This window comes from Malania oleifera, chromosome 9 (assembly GCF_029873635.1).
Source record: "Malania oleifera isolate guangnan ecotype guangnan chromosome 9, ASM2987363v1, whole genome shotgun sequence".
Taxonomy (NCBI): domain Eukaryota; kingdom Viridiplantae; phylum Streptophyta; class Magnoliopsida; order Santalales; family Ximeniaceae; genus Malania; species Malania oleifera.
The window spans coordinates 2106205-2124931 of NC_080425.1; the positions used below are offsets into that span (position 1 = coordinate 2106205).

Below are 18727 nucleotides of genomic sequence, written 5' to 3' on the forward strand. Positions count from 1 at the left end.
ATCTGTTGTTATATTCTTCAATTTTTCCTTTACTATACCTTTAAAAGAAATTTTCTCTTAAATCTTTATTCTTTTTTGACAAAAACTCTTTTCTTAATTTGCCTTTACTTATATATAACAAATTCTTTTTTTATTTAACATTACATTCATAAACCTAAAATTGAGTTGACAAAAGGTTTTGCTTAAGCTCTTCAAACATTGATTGGACTATTTGTTCTTCTATCCGTATTCTATTGATTTTCATAAGGAAGTCTCAAGTTTTCAAAATAAGTAATTATCTATCTATGAACATAAACGAATTTTTGTTTAGAAATTACTACTTCGAAATAAATTGATACTATATTTGATCTATCTCTTTGGAATCTTATTCTTATATCTCCTTATTCATGTTTAATATATCCTCCAAATGTCCTATTTGGAGTTTGGACTTTATGGGGGGAAATTTTTTTGTTCTATCTACTAATCTAATAGGTTAATATCATCCCACCTAAAGGCTCTTGGTATCATTACATTAACATAAGACTTCATAGCATATAATTTGTCTAGGAGGTATATTTGGTGAAAGTGGTGCCACAAGAGTTTGCAAGCAAGAATACATCCATAATTGACAAGCCTAACTCATACTAGCATGAAAATAAAATTGTTCCATCTCCAATTTGACTTAATCTCTCAAACCAATATGCAAATATTATATTGTAATTTGCATTCTAAAAAAGTACTTATTTTTAAGATGCTACAAACAAAGGCTTAAGCTCTCTTTTAAAAAATCCAAACAAATTCAAATCCATTATCAGAAGTTGATGTTCCCAAACACAACCAAAGTATTCTATAATCAACCCGTCTACTTTTATCTAGAACAATACATAACCAACCTACAACCATTAATAAGTTATTGCGAATTCTTTGGAATTATTGTTTTTAACATTCTAACATATTTTGACACAAATTCCAAAATTTCAATAAATAAAAAAAATTACTATCACTTGATAATATTTTGGCCAAATTTGGATAATTCATAGTAAGGTGGAAAGTAAATACTAGAGACACCAAAAAAGTTAAAACATTAGAGATACAAAATTAAGTATGAGAGCAAAATGCATATATATAATTAATTTTATTAAAAAAAATAAAGAAAAACATCTTGCATATCATCTGTATCCAATTAGTGTTTACTATAAATGAATTCAAAACACCATTTGACTGCTTGCTTGTGTAGAACTCGGATTGCTTTTTTTTTTTTTTTGAAGGTCTAGTGACCTACCCAATGCTCCCACAAGGGTGGCCACACCAAACTATCCCTCCCAATACCCTTCCCATAGTCGTGAGCCATCTCAAACCACTTGTTAACATCAAGGGAGTTGCTCACCCAAATTTTCATGTCATTGGCTCATTAACATTCTTTAAAAGAAGCATTTGCATTCTGATTGTACCGAGCTGTCACATTCATTTTGATATTGGGAAAAGGAAAAATGAAAGCCTTCTTGACCGGCATTTGCACTAGGCTACTTCATATAACAATGCATTATGATCTTTGGAAAGTTCAACTGCTCCGCAAAACTGACCTCACACAATAGACCTCTTGGTTTATTGGTGCTTATAACTTAATGGTAACTGCCAAACGAGTAAAATTAAGCTTTGGACCTGAAAAGAAGTAATGCAAATATAAGTTGTTGAGCACAAACCCATCAGTTGGCCCTGAAGCCTTCCTTTTCTTTTCGCTAGGTGGCTACAGAATTTTACAGTAGAAGAAGTTTCAGGGCTTTTCTCACAAACGTTTCCTGATTTTTGGAAGCAAACAGCTTTAAAGCTCTGCTGAAGCAAAATTTTATAGCAATGAAAAATGAGTAACAAACCTGATTTGAAGAAGCAAACGAAAGGTATCAAATTCAGGTGGAGATGAGTCGGAAACAAAATTCCACACCAGTTGAATATCTTGAGTCCAACTGAATAATGTTAGTCCTCGGCATCCATCTGGAAAGATCAACTAATTAAGCAACACAATGTATTGGTATGCCATCTAGGCAGAACATCATACCACAAGTTCACATGTGATTGACCTGATGCTGTTGGCCTTCTCCTAGACATTGTGCTTGCTCTCATACCCGATTAATCCACCGCTCAAGTCGAAGCTGCTTCAATGGAGGTCCAAGGTTCGGTTTACCTTTCTGGGGACACCGCCATTTCCCAGCAATCTCCAGCTCATCAGTGTGTTGAAAATTAGTTGTTTCCAATAACACCTTTCTTGGCACAGCATTAATCTTTTCACCAGCTGAAGAAACTGCTCCTGTATTTCGCAGTGGCTCGAATTCAACATTTTCTAGTCTTTTCAGTGACTTTATCTCATTTCCTCCCATACTTTTTCCCTTCCTTGTCGAAATGAAACTATTTTCTGCAAGGGCTTGTCCTCCATTTTCTTTGTCACTGCTTCTTCTAGTTTTCCTTCCTGAGATCCCGACAACTAGATTCTCATCCATATAATCTACAGGGAAGATTGTATTAACTCTTTCCATATGGGTCTTCACTTCAGAAGCCTCTTCTATCCAACCCCTTTTGTTGAGCAACTTCTTGGGAGATTCTATATGTGACTTAACATCAGTAATCAACACAGGATTTCTTTTTCTGGATGATTTTGCATCCTTCTCCCATAAATTATTTTCATTATACAAGCTTGAAGTAAAGTCATAGTTCTGTAATGCTTTTGTTTCCAAGCATTGACCAGATATATTTTCTGAACACAAATTAATCTGACCAGACAGGTTTTTCTTCCCCTCAAACCCAACAGCGCCCTGCAAATTTAAAAAAAAAAAAAAGGGTTACCGCTTGCCTCCTTAAAATAATCACTGAAGACTGTGCTTCCAGCAAAGAAAACCTTTTAAGGAAGAAGAAAGGTACAATTTTGCATATCAACCACACAGACTCCTTGAAAATACAATTTGCAAAACATCAAAGTGATGCCATAAGCATAACTATACTGCAATCATTAAAATCCATTTTAAATCAAATACATTGATCAGGTAATAATAGACAGTAAAAGGATGACTGTCAGTTAGCTTTTAGCCACATGAATTAAAGGTAAGTGCCCAAGTCCTTATTTTGCTACCATGTTCCAAACTTGAAAGCGCAGTCAAAATTATCATTGGTCACAGAAGTTAATGTTTAATTTTTCTCTCTTTTTCTTTTTTCCCCCTTTTTTGAAGAAATAAATTAAGGTAAAAACAGAAGGAGAAAAAGTACCTTATCTAGTAACTCAGTGCCAATTTGATCATCTCTGACAGATCTTTCGCATCTAACAAACCTGCTTGAAGCTATTTTCTCACCAAAAAACAGTTCATCCTCTTTTTTATTTGTTATTAACACCTCCAAATTATTTTCTTTTTCTCTATGACTGTCTCTGACACTGAGGCCATCTTTCTTGCATTCACCTTCTCTAGGAACAGAACACCCAAAATCCTTGCATATATCCAATAAAGGCGATTCATATGCATAACTCGAGAACCAGTTTCTTATGTCAGGTGGCTCTGGAAAAATTGGAGCACAATCACCAAAAAAAAAAAAAAATGGGAACTTAATGGATAGAGATTTCATTAAAGCCCCACTAAGTTGCTTAAGAAAATGGTTGAGACTGAAAAAAAAAAAAAAAAACCTTCCACTCCCATAGACTTATTTTTAGTCATTGGCCACATTTTAAATGTTGGCGAGGAAGCTTTCTGCTCTGAGAGTTACATTTTTTTAATATAAAAATGGAAACTTAAACAACATAAAGTTCAAGACTCAAAAATTTTTATTTGTTTATATTATGACATTTAATGGACCTTTTTTTTTGTTTTGGGGGGGGGTGGAAGAATTAATCCATACCCGAAGGAAGTGGAAGTGGGTATGAACCCAAAACCTGCAAAAAAGAGAATTATGTGAGACTTACTTTGTTTTGAGGACAAAAAGAAAAGCAATAAACATTTGAAATATCACAAGTTATCATTCTAGTACCCTTTAGATATGTGAGCTTGCATCCAGAAAAACAAAGTCTGCAGCGAGGCAAAACAGAGACTTTGGCAATCATGAAAGAGCACATCATCTAAGATTGATTCAGTGTTGGCAGGCCACATGAAGCCTACAGCAGCCAAGGGGCACAGAAGAATATCCAAACATAAGTGGTTTGCTTCTATCTACACTGGGCTCAACTTAAGTGGCCTGCTTGGTTTCCAACAAGTTTGGTGACTGCTTTGAAAACCAAGCATAGACAATCAAACCATTGATTATCTAACTCACCATTTTTATTTGAGAAAACGAAGTCACCTGCCTTATTTTAGTTTTGAAAAAGCAAAATAAAGGAAAACATTTTAAAAGAGAATTACGTTCACGAGTACAATTGTGAATAGGGAAGGTAAACCTCTTTTTTATGGAATTTAAAGGACTAGCACCCTACAACACAATTCTATAAATGACTACCGCTCTTATCTTTTGTGTGTGTGTGTCCCCCTCAAGAAAAAATATCAATTTTATGTAATAAAATGTATTTTAAAATCATTAAAAAAAAAAAAAAGGGGGCAGCAGAGGCCAGTCAACTGCCTGCAGCAGATTTTCCTCTTTTTATTTTCAAAGAAAAATTTCATTACCCAAACCCCCTTTCGAAGAGGCTCTCATAAGATCCATACCAAGGACATAACCTCATGAAGACCCTATTACTTTGCTGTCTTTCCAAAAAGAACAAACATTCATGCAAACTCAGAAAAAAAAAATGAAGAAAATGAAAAGGATTTTTTGGTTTTTGGTTGTTATAGCCAAATCTACCAAAGTAGAGTGCCTACATATACTGAAGAGAGGAATCAAGTCATCTGCAATTCATCAAAACATTTTTAAAAAACATTTCAATGATTTTTAAATTCTTGAAAACACTTAAGGTCTTTGGTTGAAAAATATTGATTTTGCTTGAAAACTTTGATTTTTCAGTAAACTCTCTGAAAAAACAAAGCCTTGAAGTCAAGTTAAAATTAGAAACAAAACACCACCCTCAAGCCACTTTACAGGTGATTAATTTGAAACTTTTCATTTTTCTAGTTTAACTTTGAAAAGTTAGTTTTTTTGTTGGAAGAATCACAAACCTGCCTTGAAATCTTATTGAAAACAAACTTGAAAACTTCTGGAAAATGCCCGAAAGCCACATCATGGACATTCATACTATAATTTATTTTAAACACTTAAAAACGCTTGAAAACACTTAAGAAAGTGATTTTTTGGCTTTTTTTATGAAAAAACCATGAAACTACATCAAAAGATCAGCAATCAGACTCAATCATACACTCTGATAGTGCTTTGACCTATCAACATTACTAAAATACCAGAAAAGTCTAATAAAAATGGCCAAATTTTGGCCTCTGGATTAAGTGGTTGACTGCACCCCAAAGCAGTCAACTGTTTGTAGAAGAAAAATGGCTATATTTTGGGGTGGGGAGGGGGGGTCAATTGTGCCTATAGGCCGATTGACCGCCTGCATGCTTCTTTGTAAAAATATGCAAATTTTGTACAATTATCAAATTCAAAACATAATTTTACTAATGAATCCTAGATAACATGTTAACACTCCTCATTAACATACATACACAGGAATCCTGCAAAAGATCACAAGCCAACTTGCATTGTAATAAACATGAAATAATGAAATCTGACATGCCAAATGAAACTAAACCAAAGTGCAAAATTGAATTGAATATTGCTTTCCAATGTATAACAGGGGTGAAAACTCTCTCGCCCAAAGAAAGTTAAAAGGAGGGAAAGATGGAAAGATTCAATGAATGAAGAAAGGTATGAATTCTCAAATAGAAATATTTCCACATGTACAAAAATCCTCTTAAGTCTCAAAAAACTCTCCTTTTTCCCATTATAGGCACACAGTAAAAGGCCTCTTACATGACCTATACATAGACCCTGCAAAAGTGGAGGAAAATGACTTTGAGATTTGAACTCAAAAAATTCAAAACTCAAATCAAATTAACCACCAACCAACAACTACCAACAGCCTTGCTCGTTGCCTGACAAGTGGCAATAAGTAGGACACTTGGCACACCCGAATCCACCAACCAATCAAATCAAAACAATTCAAATTTTCAAATTTAACTAAACCAGTTGACCACCCCAAGAAGGCCGGTCAACTGCTATCGAGTGGAGCCCAAGTCTCTTCGTGTATGCGCAAAAATCAGGGAGGAAAAGAGAACTGGTCAATTGTCATTAAATAACCGGTTGACTGCCCTGTGCCATATTCTTTTACTCTTTGTTTTTTCACTCAATTCTTTAAATATTTAGCTAGGCTATGAATTTGTATGGGTAAAAATGACTATCGACTGTAAATATATGTCCCACATGAATGTTGAGATATATGTCCCATATGACAAGGGCAATATGGTCATGTTTATGGATCAATAAATTAAGGAAATTGGCTTTTAAAATACAGTGAGATTTAATGAATGGAAGTTGAAGAGTTTTCCTATATGACTACTGTTATGGGGAGTAGCTAAATGGAAATAATATGATAGAAATTTAGAAAATTGTCCTCTCTTTACCTGTGCTCTCTTTTCATCAGCCTTTCTCCCATACAATCTGGTGAAGTATAGAAAGAGATTGGGTAAAGCGAGAGAAACGATTTCTATAAGTGTTCTTCTCGATTGATTTACATCATGAATGATCCCGGTATATTAATTTATGGATTTTTTATTTTTCACATAAAGGTAATATATGTGAAGATCATGATAATTAAACATCCCATTTCAACAAATAACAGCAGAATAATAGAATAAATTCTTACATGTGGTATAAGAGCACTGGTTGAAACTATCATGATTTTCCTATCAATATAAAGATCGTTTCCGTTAACACCTTTCAATTTTGTTATTGTTTTGCATGTAAAGTTTGTGTTCATGACATTTGCTCGTTTGATTTCGGAAAATTCATATGATATTTTCCGGATTTATTGGGATTTTACTGGATTGGAATATCATGGTTCTAAAATTGTGACCTCGCTGCCTGAACAAAACCGTCAATGATTTTTCTGAAACCGTCGATGGAATAAAATACCGAGAGCAAATTTCTGAATTTCAATAAAACCGTCAACGGATTTCCTGAAACCGTCGACGATTTCCCCAGGATGTTAATTCTGAATTGAGCCATCAAATATAATGCATGCAAACCATTTTATTGTTTGATTAAGTATGGGACACTCACATGCTTTATAAAAGAAAATTGATAATGGTGGCAATGTTATGGACCCATTTGTATTGGGTGAATAATTGTATTTATGCATGCATGGGCTGCTGGATTTTACATAAAACTAAGCAAGTAAAATTTTCATTGTGGAAATTAATTATTTGCTTTGAACTTGGACAAATTTTTGCTTAGTAAGTTATCAATCAATGTTTATATTATGGTTAGCATAATGTCACCAAAGTGATCTTGCTAGGAAAAGTTATAAATATTGAATTGAATTATGATTTTACAAAAATTATTATGGAATGATTATTTGATTATTATGGTTTGACCCAAAGGTGCATCAACTTTCAAGTAATCATTAAATTAATCAGGATAATTGATAGAATAATAGTGAGATTAGAATGGATGCCCAAAGGTAACAAACCAATCGAACTTTAAAAGGGTTATTAATTATGCCTAAGTAGGTGAATATCACCATGAAATTTGAATATTAGTATATTGCATAAGTTAATCCAAAGATTGAACGCAATTTACTAATGGAAATGTTTTTCTCAAAGCATTAATGTTATGATCATTTTATTGCAGTGTCAATTCCTATTTCACTTCATTCACTAGCTTCTTCTGTTCCGATCTTTAATGGAAATAATTTCTCTAACTGGAAGGAACAGATTCAATTTCACCTTGGTGTTCTGGATCTTCACTTAGCACTACAAATTGATAAACCGGTTGCTATTATTGAATCAAGTAGTTCAAAGCGGCAAGTTTTGTCTAGGTCATGGGAAAGATTGAACAGATTAAGCATTATATTTATGCGAATGTGTATTGCAAACAACATTAAGTCAATGCTTCCTCAAATTGAAAATGCAAAGGAATTTTTTAAGGCTATGGAAGATCAATTTTGTTCAACAGACAAGTCTCTTGCAGGGAGATTAATGGCTAAACTTACCACCATGAAGTTTGATGGTAGCCAAGGAATGAATGAACATGTCCTTGAAATGACCAATCTAGCTGCCAAACTCAAATCTCTAGGCATGAATGTTGATGAAAGTTTTCTTGCTCAGTTTATTCTAAATTATTTGCCTCCTCAGTATGGGCCATTTCAGATTCACTATAACACTATTAAGGAAAAGTGGAATGTGAATGAATTGGCGAGTATGTTAATTCAAGAAGAAGCAAGACTTAAACAACAAAGACAACATTCAGTTAATGTTATGAGTCATGTAGTTGGAAGTAAAGGAAAGAAATAAAAGAAGAGTTTCAAGAAAGATCCATTGAAGGTTGTAGGACCTTCTTATGGCAATGAGGCTCGCAAAAGGGAACATAATGGACCAAAATGTTATTTCTGTCATGGCTATGAGCATTTAAAAAAAAATTCCCCAAAACATCAAGCTTGGTTCAAAAAGAAAGGTAAGCTATTAGCTTCTGTGTGTTTCGAATCGAATATGACACAAGTTCCTTCTAATACATGGTGGATTGACTCTAGTTCTACCATTCATGCTTCAAAATCAATGCAGGGATACCTTTCGATCCAGAACATAAAGGAAAATAAGCATTTTATAGTCTTGGGAAATGGAAATCAAGTACCAATTGTTGGTATTGGAACTTTTCGTTTGTTTTTAGAATCAGACCACTGTTTGGACCTATTTGATACTTTTTATGTTCCTACTATTTCTAGAAATTTAATTTCCATGTCAAGACTTGATTATGATGGTTATGCTTTGTATTTTGAACATAAAGGTTTTCGTTTGTTGAAAAATGGCTTATGTGTTGGTTCTGGTGTTTTATTTGAGGGGTTATATAAATTTAATCTTAATGAAAATTTGGCTGAAACACTCCTCACCCTGCATCATAATATTAGAACTAAACATCGCAGAGTAAATGAAAATCTTCTTTCTTGTGGCATAAAAGACTGGGTCATATATCCAGAGAAATAATGGAGAGATTAGTAAAAGATGGGATTCTTTCAAACCTTGATTTTACTGATTTCGATGTATGCATGGATTGCATTAAAGGAAAGCAAACCAAACATACAAAGAAAGGCGCCACAAGAAGTGGAAAACTTTTGGAGATTGTCCATACTGATATTTGAGGACCTTTCGACTCACCGTCTTTTGGTGGAGAAAAGTACTTTATCACTTTTATTGATGATTTTTCACACTATGGTTATGTCTATTTGTTGCATGAAAAGTCTCAAGCAATAAATGCTTTAAAAACATATATTGCTGAAGTTAAGCGACAATTAGATAGAAAGATGAAAATCATTTGATCAGATAGAGGTTGTGAGTATTACGGAAGGTATGATGGAATAAGACAACGTCCAAGACCATTTGCTAAATTCCTAGAAGAGCATGGTATTTGTGCACAATACACAATGCTTAGTACGCCTCAGCAAAATGGTGAGGCTAAAAAGTGTAATCTTACTCTTATGGAAATGGTTAGGAGTATGTTAAGTAACTCCTCAATACCCATTTCATTGTGGATGGAGGCCCTTAAGACAGCCGTTTATGTGCTTAATCAGGTTCCTAGTAAGGCAGTTCAAAAACTCCTTTTGAATTGTGGACAGGAAGGAAACCGAGTTTAAGACATTTTCATATTTGGGGTTGTCCAGCAGAGGTTAGGATCTATAATCCACATGAAAAGAAGTTGAAATCTAGAACTGAAAGCGGGTACTTTATTGGTTACCTAGAGAAGTCCAAAGGATATAGGTTTTACTGTCCTAACCATAGTATGAGAATTGTTGAAAGCAAAAATGTCAGATTGAGAATGGTGAAATTAGTGGGAGTGATGTATCACGTACTGTGGTCATTAAAGAAGTTCGGGTTCCTATCCCGATATCAAGAACTTCAACAGAAATTGTTGTTTCTCCAGTTATTGAACAGTATGATAACATTGAACAACAATGTAGTGAACAATCACTCCGTAATGAGAAGGTCATCAATGAACCAATTACAGAACAATTGCAAGGAATTTAAGGAGAGCAGCTATTTCAGATGATTATTTGGTATATCTGCAAGAATCTGATTATGATTTAGGGACAAGTAAAGATCCGGTTTTATTTTCACAAGCCATTGAAAGTAGTGATTCTGAAAAAGTGGATCAATGCTATAAATGATGAGTTGAAATCAATGGAACAAAATAAAGTTTGGGACATCGTTAATTTGCCTGAAGGTTTTAAAACAGTCGAGTGTAAGTGGGTTTTTAAGACCAAACACGACTACAATGGCAATATTGAACAATATAAAGCTAGACTTGCTGCAAAATGTTTCACTCAAAAGGAAGGTGTTGATTACAAAAAGACGTTCTCTCCTATATCGAAAAAGGACTCTCTTAGGATCATAATGGCTCTGGTGGCTCATTTTGATTTGGAGCTACACCAAATGGATGTGAAAACTGTTTTTTTGATTGGGAATTAAACGAAGAGGTTTATATGGATCTACCTGAAGATTTCTTGATTAAAGAAAAGAAGCATATGGTATGCAAATTAAAGAAGTCAATTTATGGACTTAAACAAGCTTCCAGACAATGGTATCTTAAGTTTAATGATACCATCACGTCCATTGGATTTAAGGAAAATACCGTTGATAGGTGTATATATCTAAAGGTCAGTGGAAGCAAGTTTATTTTCTTGATTCTATATGTTGATGATATATTGTTTGCTAGTAATGATCTTGGTTTACTGAATGACACCAAGAGATTTCTTTCTATGAACTTTGAAATAAAAAGATATGGGTGAGGCAACTTACGTGATAGGAATTGAAATATTTCGTGATAGATCGCGTGGATTGTTAGGGTTGTCTCAGAAGGGATATATCAATAAAGTTCTAGAAAGATTTCGTATGGCTGAATGTGCGGCCACTTCTGCTCCTATTTGTAAAGCGGACAAGTTCAGTGAAAAGGATTGTCCGCAAAATGCATTAGAAAATAAAAGAATGGAAAATATTCCTTATGCATTTGTTGTTGGAAGCTTGATGTATGTTCAAGCCTGTACGAGACCGAATATTAGTTTTGCAATTTGAATGCTTGGGAAATACCAAAGTAACTCCAGAATTGAGCATTGGAAAGCTGCAAAGAAGGTTTTGAGATACTTGAAAGGAACAAGACACTGTATGCTCACGTATCGAAGGTCTGCTCAGTTGGAGATGATTGGTTACTCTGACTTAGATTTTGTCGATTGTGTTGATAGTCCAAAGTCAACTTTTGGTTATTTGTTCCTATTAGCTGAAGGAGCAATATCATGGAAAAGTGTCAAACAGACAATCATAGCAACATCTACTATGGAAGTTGAATTTGTGGCATGCTTTGAGGCCACAATTGATGCTTTATGGTTGCGGAATTTTATCTCGAGACTTGGAATTGTCGACAATATTGCTAGTCCACTGAGAATTTATTGTGATAATTCCGCAGTACTCTTTTTGTAAAAACCCAAAAAATAATAGTAATTAAATAGAGAGGAAAAGGAAAATTTAAAGGAGGTAAAGTAGAGTTCGTCGACAAATTCCCTTATACGATTCGTGGACGAAGTTCAGTATTTCGTCGACGAAGAGATACCGAAAGGGGGTGTTTTGGACCCAGTGGTTCGTCGACGAGATCCTTACCTTCGTCAACGAACTACCTTCTTCATCTCGTCGACAAGTACACGTGGCTCGTCGATGAAGCCACGTGTCAAGTCACCTATATATATATGCAAAAACCAAGTTTCAGCGAGGAAATCAAATCCTCTTTCCTTTCTCTCTCTAGAAAAACATCTACTCTGACTTCTCTCTATAAATCCGGCCCCGTTTCTCTTCGATTCGATGATCAAAAGCTACCACGATGATCTTAGGGAGATTCTCTACAACTTAACCGAAACAGAATTTCGATTTGAGGGGTTTGGGAACCATCCCAAAATCAGCGTAAGTAGGTTATTTAAGGGTTATTTGGCTTGTAGGTTTTTTTTAACCCATATTTGGTTGTAAATGTTATTATACTAGTGTTTGGGATGATTAAATTTGGGAGTTGTGAATTCAGGGTTTTAAGGCTTATATTGCAGGCATGTTAAAGAACCTAGTGGGTGTTCTCAGGAATCCAGGTAAATGATAAATAGTTTATAAATTCAGGAAATGTGAGTATAGAAATTATTCTGAAAATTCAATTGATTTAACAAGGAAAAATGTATGTATATAATTTCAAGATTGTGAAATTATGAATGTCGTGGGCGTAAGTTAGAAATCAGTAAACGAGCCTAGTTTGTCAGGTAAGGGAAATATGCTATGTCAGTTAAATTAGGAATTTTTATCAATAAAGTATATGTATTCTGGTATATGTATTTCATATGGTTACAAATATTAAATTAAATGATTTTCAGGATTATTATTCAGATCATAAATTATTTTTATTATCATAAAATACAGATTTCAGGATATGGGATATTTAATTATTTTAGTAGTGTGGCATGAGTTAATATCAAACCAGTATAGCAGTTATACAGCTTTCAGATTATCATGATTTATAGTATACGTACAGAAACATATATTTTACAGCATTTTTCAGAATACAATGATAAACAGATTTCAGAACCATAACATTCAGATTATTTAGATATTCAGTATTCAAATATTCAGATATTACAGATTATTTAGATTACACAGTATATTCAAATCAGTTATTACAATGTTATGGTTATTTCAGCAGAAAGAAAATCATGGTAAAACAGTAATATCTCTCTCTCTCTCTCTCTCTCTCTCTCTCTCTCTCTCTCTCTATATATATATATATATATATAGAATATTATTATACAGTATCAAATCCCTGATGAATCAGTTCAGTTTAGATTCAGTCAGCAGAGCACGATACCGTAGCTATTTTAGATCAGAGTGCAACCACATATCTCAAATAGTATGTGGATTTCCATCAACAGTGCCTTGGAGGGATTGCAGGCTCCCCATAAATCTGGGTTAAGGAGGCCGGTTTGACGAGGGAGAGGTCAGTTACGGAGCCTTTGGAGGGATTGCAGAATGGTCGGTCTGATGATGGATAGAATTTCAATTAACTTATCCCGGTAGGCCAACCAGTGTTAAGTCCCGCCTACGGGCCGCACAACATTATCATGAGGGGTTAAATCATGACATACAGTTTTTCAGGGATGTTTTCACAGTTACATATATATATATATATATATATATATATATGTATACAGATTTACAGAATAACAGCAGATATATTTTAATACTAGAAGTATGATTAAATAGAAAGCTCAGATATTATAGATGTATTTTAAGCCACATAGGTGTGAGTTACACAATATTATATTTTACATGATATCTATGTTTCAGTTATTTATCAGTAAATTATTTATATAAACTCAGCTGTCACACACTGGTAATAGCATATTTTTCTTACTGAGAGCTGTCTCATCCCAATAACTTAACATTTTTCAAGTAATCCAGCTAGACAAGCAGATCAAGCTCGGAGAGAAAGAGATCATTTACACTACCATGTCTGTAGGGTAAGTGTTTTCAGGGAGACGCATTTTTGGATAGATTTCAGGAGTCTTGGTAGTTGTTGTTGAAGGTTGTGTATCTATATATATATATATATATATATATATATATATAGAGGAAAAATACAAAATTCTGGTATTGTAATAGCGGTTGTACAGTTTTATATTTTCCCGCTACATAGGTATATTCCAATAGGTTTTTATCAAGGGTATCAGAGTAAAAGAATTATCAGTTTATATACATAGATATATATTTTTAAATGGTATGAATTTTAAGGTCATTACACTTTTTTTCCAAGAATGACGAATGTTCTAATGGCGCTAAGCACATGGAGCTCAAATATTTGGCCGTCAGGGAGGAAGTTCGGAAACAAACAGTGCTTATAGAACATATTAAGACTGAGCTCATGATAGCAAATCCTTTAACTAAAGGGTTAGCACCAAAGACATTTAAGGAACATGCTAATCACCTGGGTCTTTGTTGTAATCCCTGAGGTATGATTGTGGATCTTTATGTTTGTTCTATAACATTTATTGAGATATCACTAATAGTGTTTCTGACATTTTTCCTGCTTACTATCAATTACGTAATTATGGAGATGGTTTATTGTTGACAGGAATGGTCTTTGACAAAGACATTACAGGGACATTATGGTTACTTTCTATTATGGATTACAGTTAAGTGATTTGCTAACATTGTAGTACATGGAAGGGAAGATGTCGCTTTATTGATATTTACCGCCATGACTCATGTTGGTGAGTTATTTAATTATGATATTATTGTAATTTCACTAAAGTATGAATAAGCTAATGTTATGCGCATATTATGGCTATCTTGTTAATCCGAATAAATCTCATTCATGTAGGTCAAGTGGGAGAATGTAAATATATGTCCCACATGAATGTTGAGATATATGTCCCTTATGACAAAGGCAATATGGTCATGTTTATGGATTAATAAATTAAGGAGATTGGCTTTTAAAATATCATGAGATTTAATGATTGAAAGTTGAAGAGTTTTCCTATATGACTACAGTTATGAGGAGTAGCTGAATGGAAATAATATGATAGAAATTTACAAAATTGTCCTCTCTCTACCTGTGCTCTCTTTTCATTAGCTTTTCTCCCATATAATCTAGTGAAGTATAGAAAGAGATCGAGTAAAGCGAGAGAAACGATTTCTACAAGTGTTCTTCTCGATTGATTTATATCATGAATGATCCCAGTATGTTAATTTATGGATTTTTTATTTTCCGCATAAAGGTAATATATGTGAAGATCATGATAATAAAACATCCTACAACAACAACAACAAAACCAAGCCTTAGTCCCACTAAGTGGGGTCGGCTAATAATAAAACATCCTATTTCAGCAAATAACAGCAGAATAATAGAATAAATTTTTACATCGACAGCTTGCAACCCCCAAAACAAAACAAAACAAAAACAAAATTGAAAAAAAGGCAGACTAATATTATCCTCCAACTCCCTTTTCTGAAAAAACAAAATTTCTCAAAAAGAAAACCCACCACTCAAATAATAATAGTTGGTAAATTTTATAGTCATGAAGGATTTTTGTGCACTGTACACTTGCTGAATTCTTAAAAATCCATCAGATGGAGAGTCATGGATTAAAATTTCAGCAGGGCTTTCCTTTTTTCTTTTTCTTTTTTTTGGAATAAATAAACATATACACATATATATATATATATATGTATGTGTGTGTGTGTGTGTGTGTGTGTGTGTGTGTCTATATATATATATCATCGAACAAAGAAGGCCGAAAAGCTGAGAACACAGGGGCTAGATTGGTGGCAGAGAATCAGACCACCAGCCCTTAGACCTGGACTTGAGTGCACAACGGGTGTTCAAATAAATTTTCAATTCAGTAAATCTTACAAAAAGAAATTTCAAAAGATTGTCTTGATCAAATTGAGGAAAGTGGTTGGAAAGTGGAGAGAGAATAAGAGAAAATACATGGATTTCTCTCCAGTTCTATCATTTTATTGAAATATAATGGAGGAGAAAAATAAGTGGGGAGGAATGGAAAGAAAAGGAAAAGAAAATATGATGTCTGTGGCTTTCCATAATAGTGGTGTATGAGCATTATTGTAAATTACAGTTGAGTTTTGCTTTCTTTTCCTGGGTTTCTCTCCACCCTTTCTGCCAGTTAAACAGACAAGATGGACAGCAGGTAGTTTTTCTTCTCTTCTCTTCTATAAGTTTGCTATTGTCTCAATGTCTCTTCAATCAAACAAAATATAAATCACATAAAAAAAATTGGGAAGAAATGAAGAGGTAAACAATATGTCTGTAAATATCCAAATCAAAATTCTCAGTCCAAACCCATCACAAACGTGTACAAACAAAGTTTATTTGTCATTAGTAGCAGGCATCAATCCTGTATATAAACTAACATGGATATTATTTCCAGAAGGAGCAAAAACAGCAAAAGAAAATGAGGATGTAATCATATGAGTACCTCTGCAGACAGATCTTCCTGCATATCATCGCTAACAGGGCCTGATGCCCTCTTCTCATCAACAGACAACTCGTCACTGTTCCTAGTTTCTTTGAACTCTTCAAAATTCTCATTTTCTTCTTTTTTGCTTTCTTCAACCTCAAAACCCTCTTTCTGACTTTCAGTGCCTCCGAGAAATGAACCAGGGTTATCAGTTGTATCCAACTCCGGAGATTCATACACATAGCTTGAAAACCAGTTTCTTATATCAGGGGGCTCTAAAAAATCAATAACATACGAAATCTTTAGTTTTCCTACTTAATTTGGAGATTAAATGTCTATAGGGTTGCTGAGAAACTGTAAGAAAAAAGGAATTTTAAAATAAATAAATAAATAACTAAAATTCTAAATCATTTAGAGTGATGTTCCAAGATACAAAATCTTCCAACCAAACCAGCGCAACCTAGCTGATTGATTTAGGTGGGACGAGACTCTCCCGGGACATTATAACTACATAAAACGTGAGATTCAATGTTTTCTTATTTTCCCCTTTTGTTCAGTTCTCTCAGCAACCATGAGGAGTTAAACATTAGCTGAGCGAGAAAATTATGGATGTATTACAAACCAGAAAGATTTGAAAGCGAGCACGAAGAACCTGGAACCTGCGTTGAGAAAAATACTGTGAGAAACGGTGAATTAAGAACATTCCCCTTGCTATATTTAATTGCTAGGAAACTGAACTACAATAAAAGAAAACACGGGATCGCGAAACACCCGCTTGAACTTCAGACCAGGTGTTTTCTTTCTTCTCCTGTATTTTCCCGGCAACCAAACGGAAATTAAAATCTGGAAAAGCTGAGACTTTTAGAAGGACAACATCCATACCTGGAAGAAATCATGTGCGTGGAGATCTGGAATTGAGTGTCGCACCATTCTCTCTCTCTCTCTCTCTCGGTATGAACTCTCGTGACTGACGACCGAAGAAGGTGGATTTTCAAATCTTCCCGGCAAATTTGGCGCTAATTTTTTTTGAGGAAAATCTCTCTCTCTCCAAAAACAAATTTTAAAACTTCGATGAAACTCCTTAAAATTTCAAAAATGTTTCATACCTCTCCAGATATTTAATTTTTTAAAAATTTATATTCTTTAACAAATATATTTTTTATTACAAGATAAAAAAAAATTATATATTTTTAACAAATTTTAAAAATGATCTGTGAAAAATTTTAAAAGTGAAGTCACTATTTTTAATCCAAAAATATATATTTATTATTACTAATAAATAACATGACCTAACCCTCTTACATTTGTACGTATCTTGTGTTAATATTTTTCATAAATATATTATCCAAATACTATTAGAGATTTGGTGTAATGTAATACATAATAGAAATAATTTGTAAACATAATTTGTTTTTACTATTTTGATTCAATTTTTTTTGTGCAACTATATTAATCAATATTTAAATAAATAAGAGGAAAATGTTAGTAAAATCTTCATAAATATTATATATGTCATGACTAAAAAATGACTAAAAATGAAATGCTAGTGTTCTCAGATAGTTAATAAACATGAACAATCATCAACCAACTCTAATAATGTGAAATCTAAAAGAACACTGTGTCAAATTCAATGTGCATGTTTGTAAATTTATTGAAAATGCTAAAAGAATCATTATTGAACTGTCAACTTATAGTGTGTACCTTGTAATATATGTGCTTTTGAATGAAAAAAAAAAGAGCTGATTTAACATATTTAGGCACCTTTTAAACAAAATGCATTGCTAATCTATGTATCTACACATTCATTTAATGAATACGCTTCTTTTTTATAATAGCCCGATATATGAGTCCAATATGTATAAAAAATAACTGCAATAGATGTGTATTTTGAATTGCGCAGAGCATTTTTACTAAAAAAAAGTTATATATTATCTATTATTTATTTGTTTGTTTGTTCAAATAAATATTGATTAGTTTTCCGAATTTTGCATTTTTAAATTCAATTTTATAATGAATTAGGATTGAGATTTTAGAGGTCGCGAAGAGGCTATTTTTTTCTTTTATGTGTATAATTAATCAATAGAGTAACTCCATTTTGTTTTTTTTTTTCATTATTGGCAAACAAAACGTTTTTTTATTAAGAGTCATGGAAGACAACATTCACCTTGTCATGGTAGCTTCTCCACTACTGTAACACTAGTTTGTTGATCTAAACAATGTTTTTGATTCCTTTATAAGTTTTCTGCATTGAGCACAATAAGGTGTTTGACGTGTTTTTTAAAAATTTGCAAAAAACATGAAAAAAAAAATAAATAAACCTCAAGCTTACCTAACAGGGAAAAATAATTTAAGTCTTAGCTCATTATTTTTTTCTCAAACCCCCGAGCTTGCACAAAATAGAAAATAATTTTGAACTTCAACTTTGCACAAAAAATAAAAGCAAACCTCGAGAGCAAACAATAAGCAAAAACAATATCAAGCCTTAAGCTCACCCTAACCTCTAAATACTCTAGGTCAAGAACCCATTATTAAGTGGTAAACTTGTTTTGGTTTTGAGTCACCCTCTAGCCTTGTCTGGATTTGGATTTT

General features: G+C 33.4%; 1 protein-coding gene across 3 annotated transcripts; it reads right to left on the reverse strand.

Annotated features, from left to right (window-relative positions):
* Positions 1–1101: 1101 nt before the first annotated feature.
* Positions 1102–17252, reverse strand: LOC131163739 (uncharacterized). 3 transcript variants are annotated; one of them, XR_009139101.1, is made up of 8 exons: positions 17021–17252; positions 16761–16797; positions 16157–16413; positions 3856–3889; positions 3235–3518; positions 2058–2786; positions 1854–1971; positions 1102–1641 (listed from the first exon to the last, which is right to left on the reverse strand). XR_009139101.1 is itself a non-coding variant. In XM_058120444.1 (6 exons), the coding sequence occupies exons 1-6, from the start codon at positions 17066–17068 to the stop codon at positions 2097–2099; spliced, it is 1350 nt and encodes a 449-aa protein (XP_057976427.1). In that variant the 5' UTR covers positions 17069–17136; the 3' UTR covers positions 1653–2096. The 3 variants fall into 3 exon arrangements, 1 of the variants encoding a protein (XP_057976427.1); XR_009139100.1 differs by having other exon boundaries at positions 1854–2786; XM_058120444.1 differs by lacking the exon at positions 1102–1641 and having other exon boundaries at positions 1653–2786; positions 17021–17136.
* Between the last annotated feature and the right edge of the window lie 1475 nt (positions 17253–18727).

Coding starts and splice junctions, on each gene's coding strand:
- LOC131163739 (XM_058120444.1), bottom strand. CDS start 17,068: ATGGTGCGACACTCAATTCCAGATCTCCACGCACATGATTTCTTCCAG. Junction 16,798..17,020: donor ACGCACATGATTTCTTCCAG/GTATGGATGTTG, acceptor TTCTCAACGCAG/GTTCCAGGTTCTTCGTGCTC. Junction 3,519..3,855: donor CCCACTTCCACTTCCTTCGG/GTATGGATTAAT, acceptor CAATTTTTCCAG/AGCCACCTGACATAAGAAAC.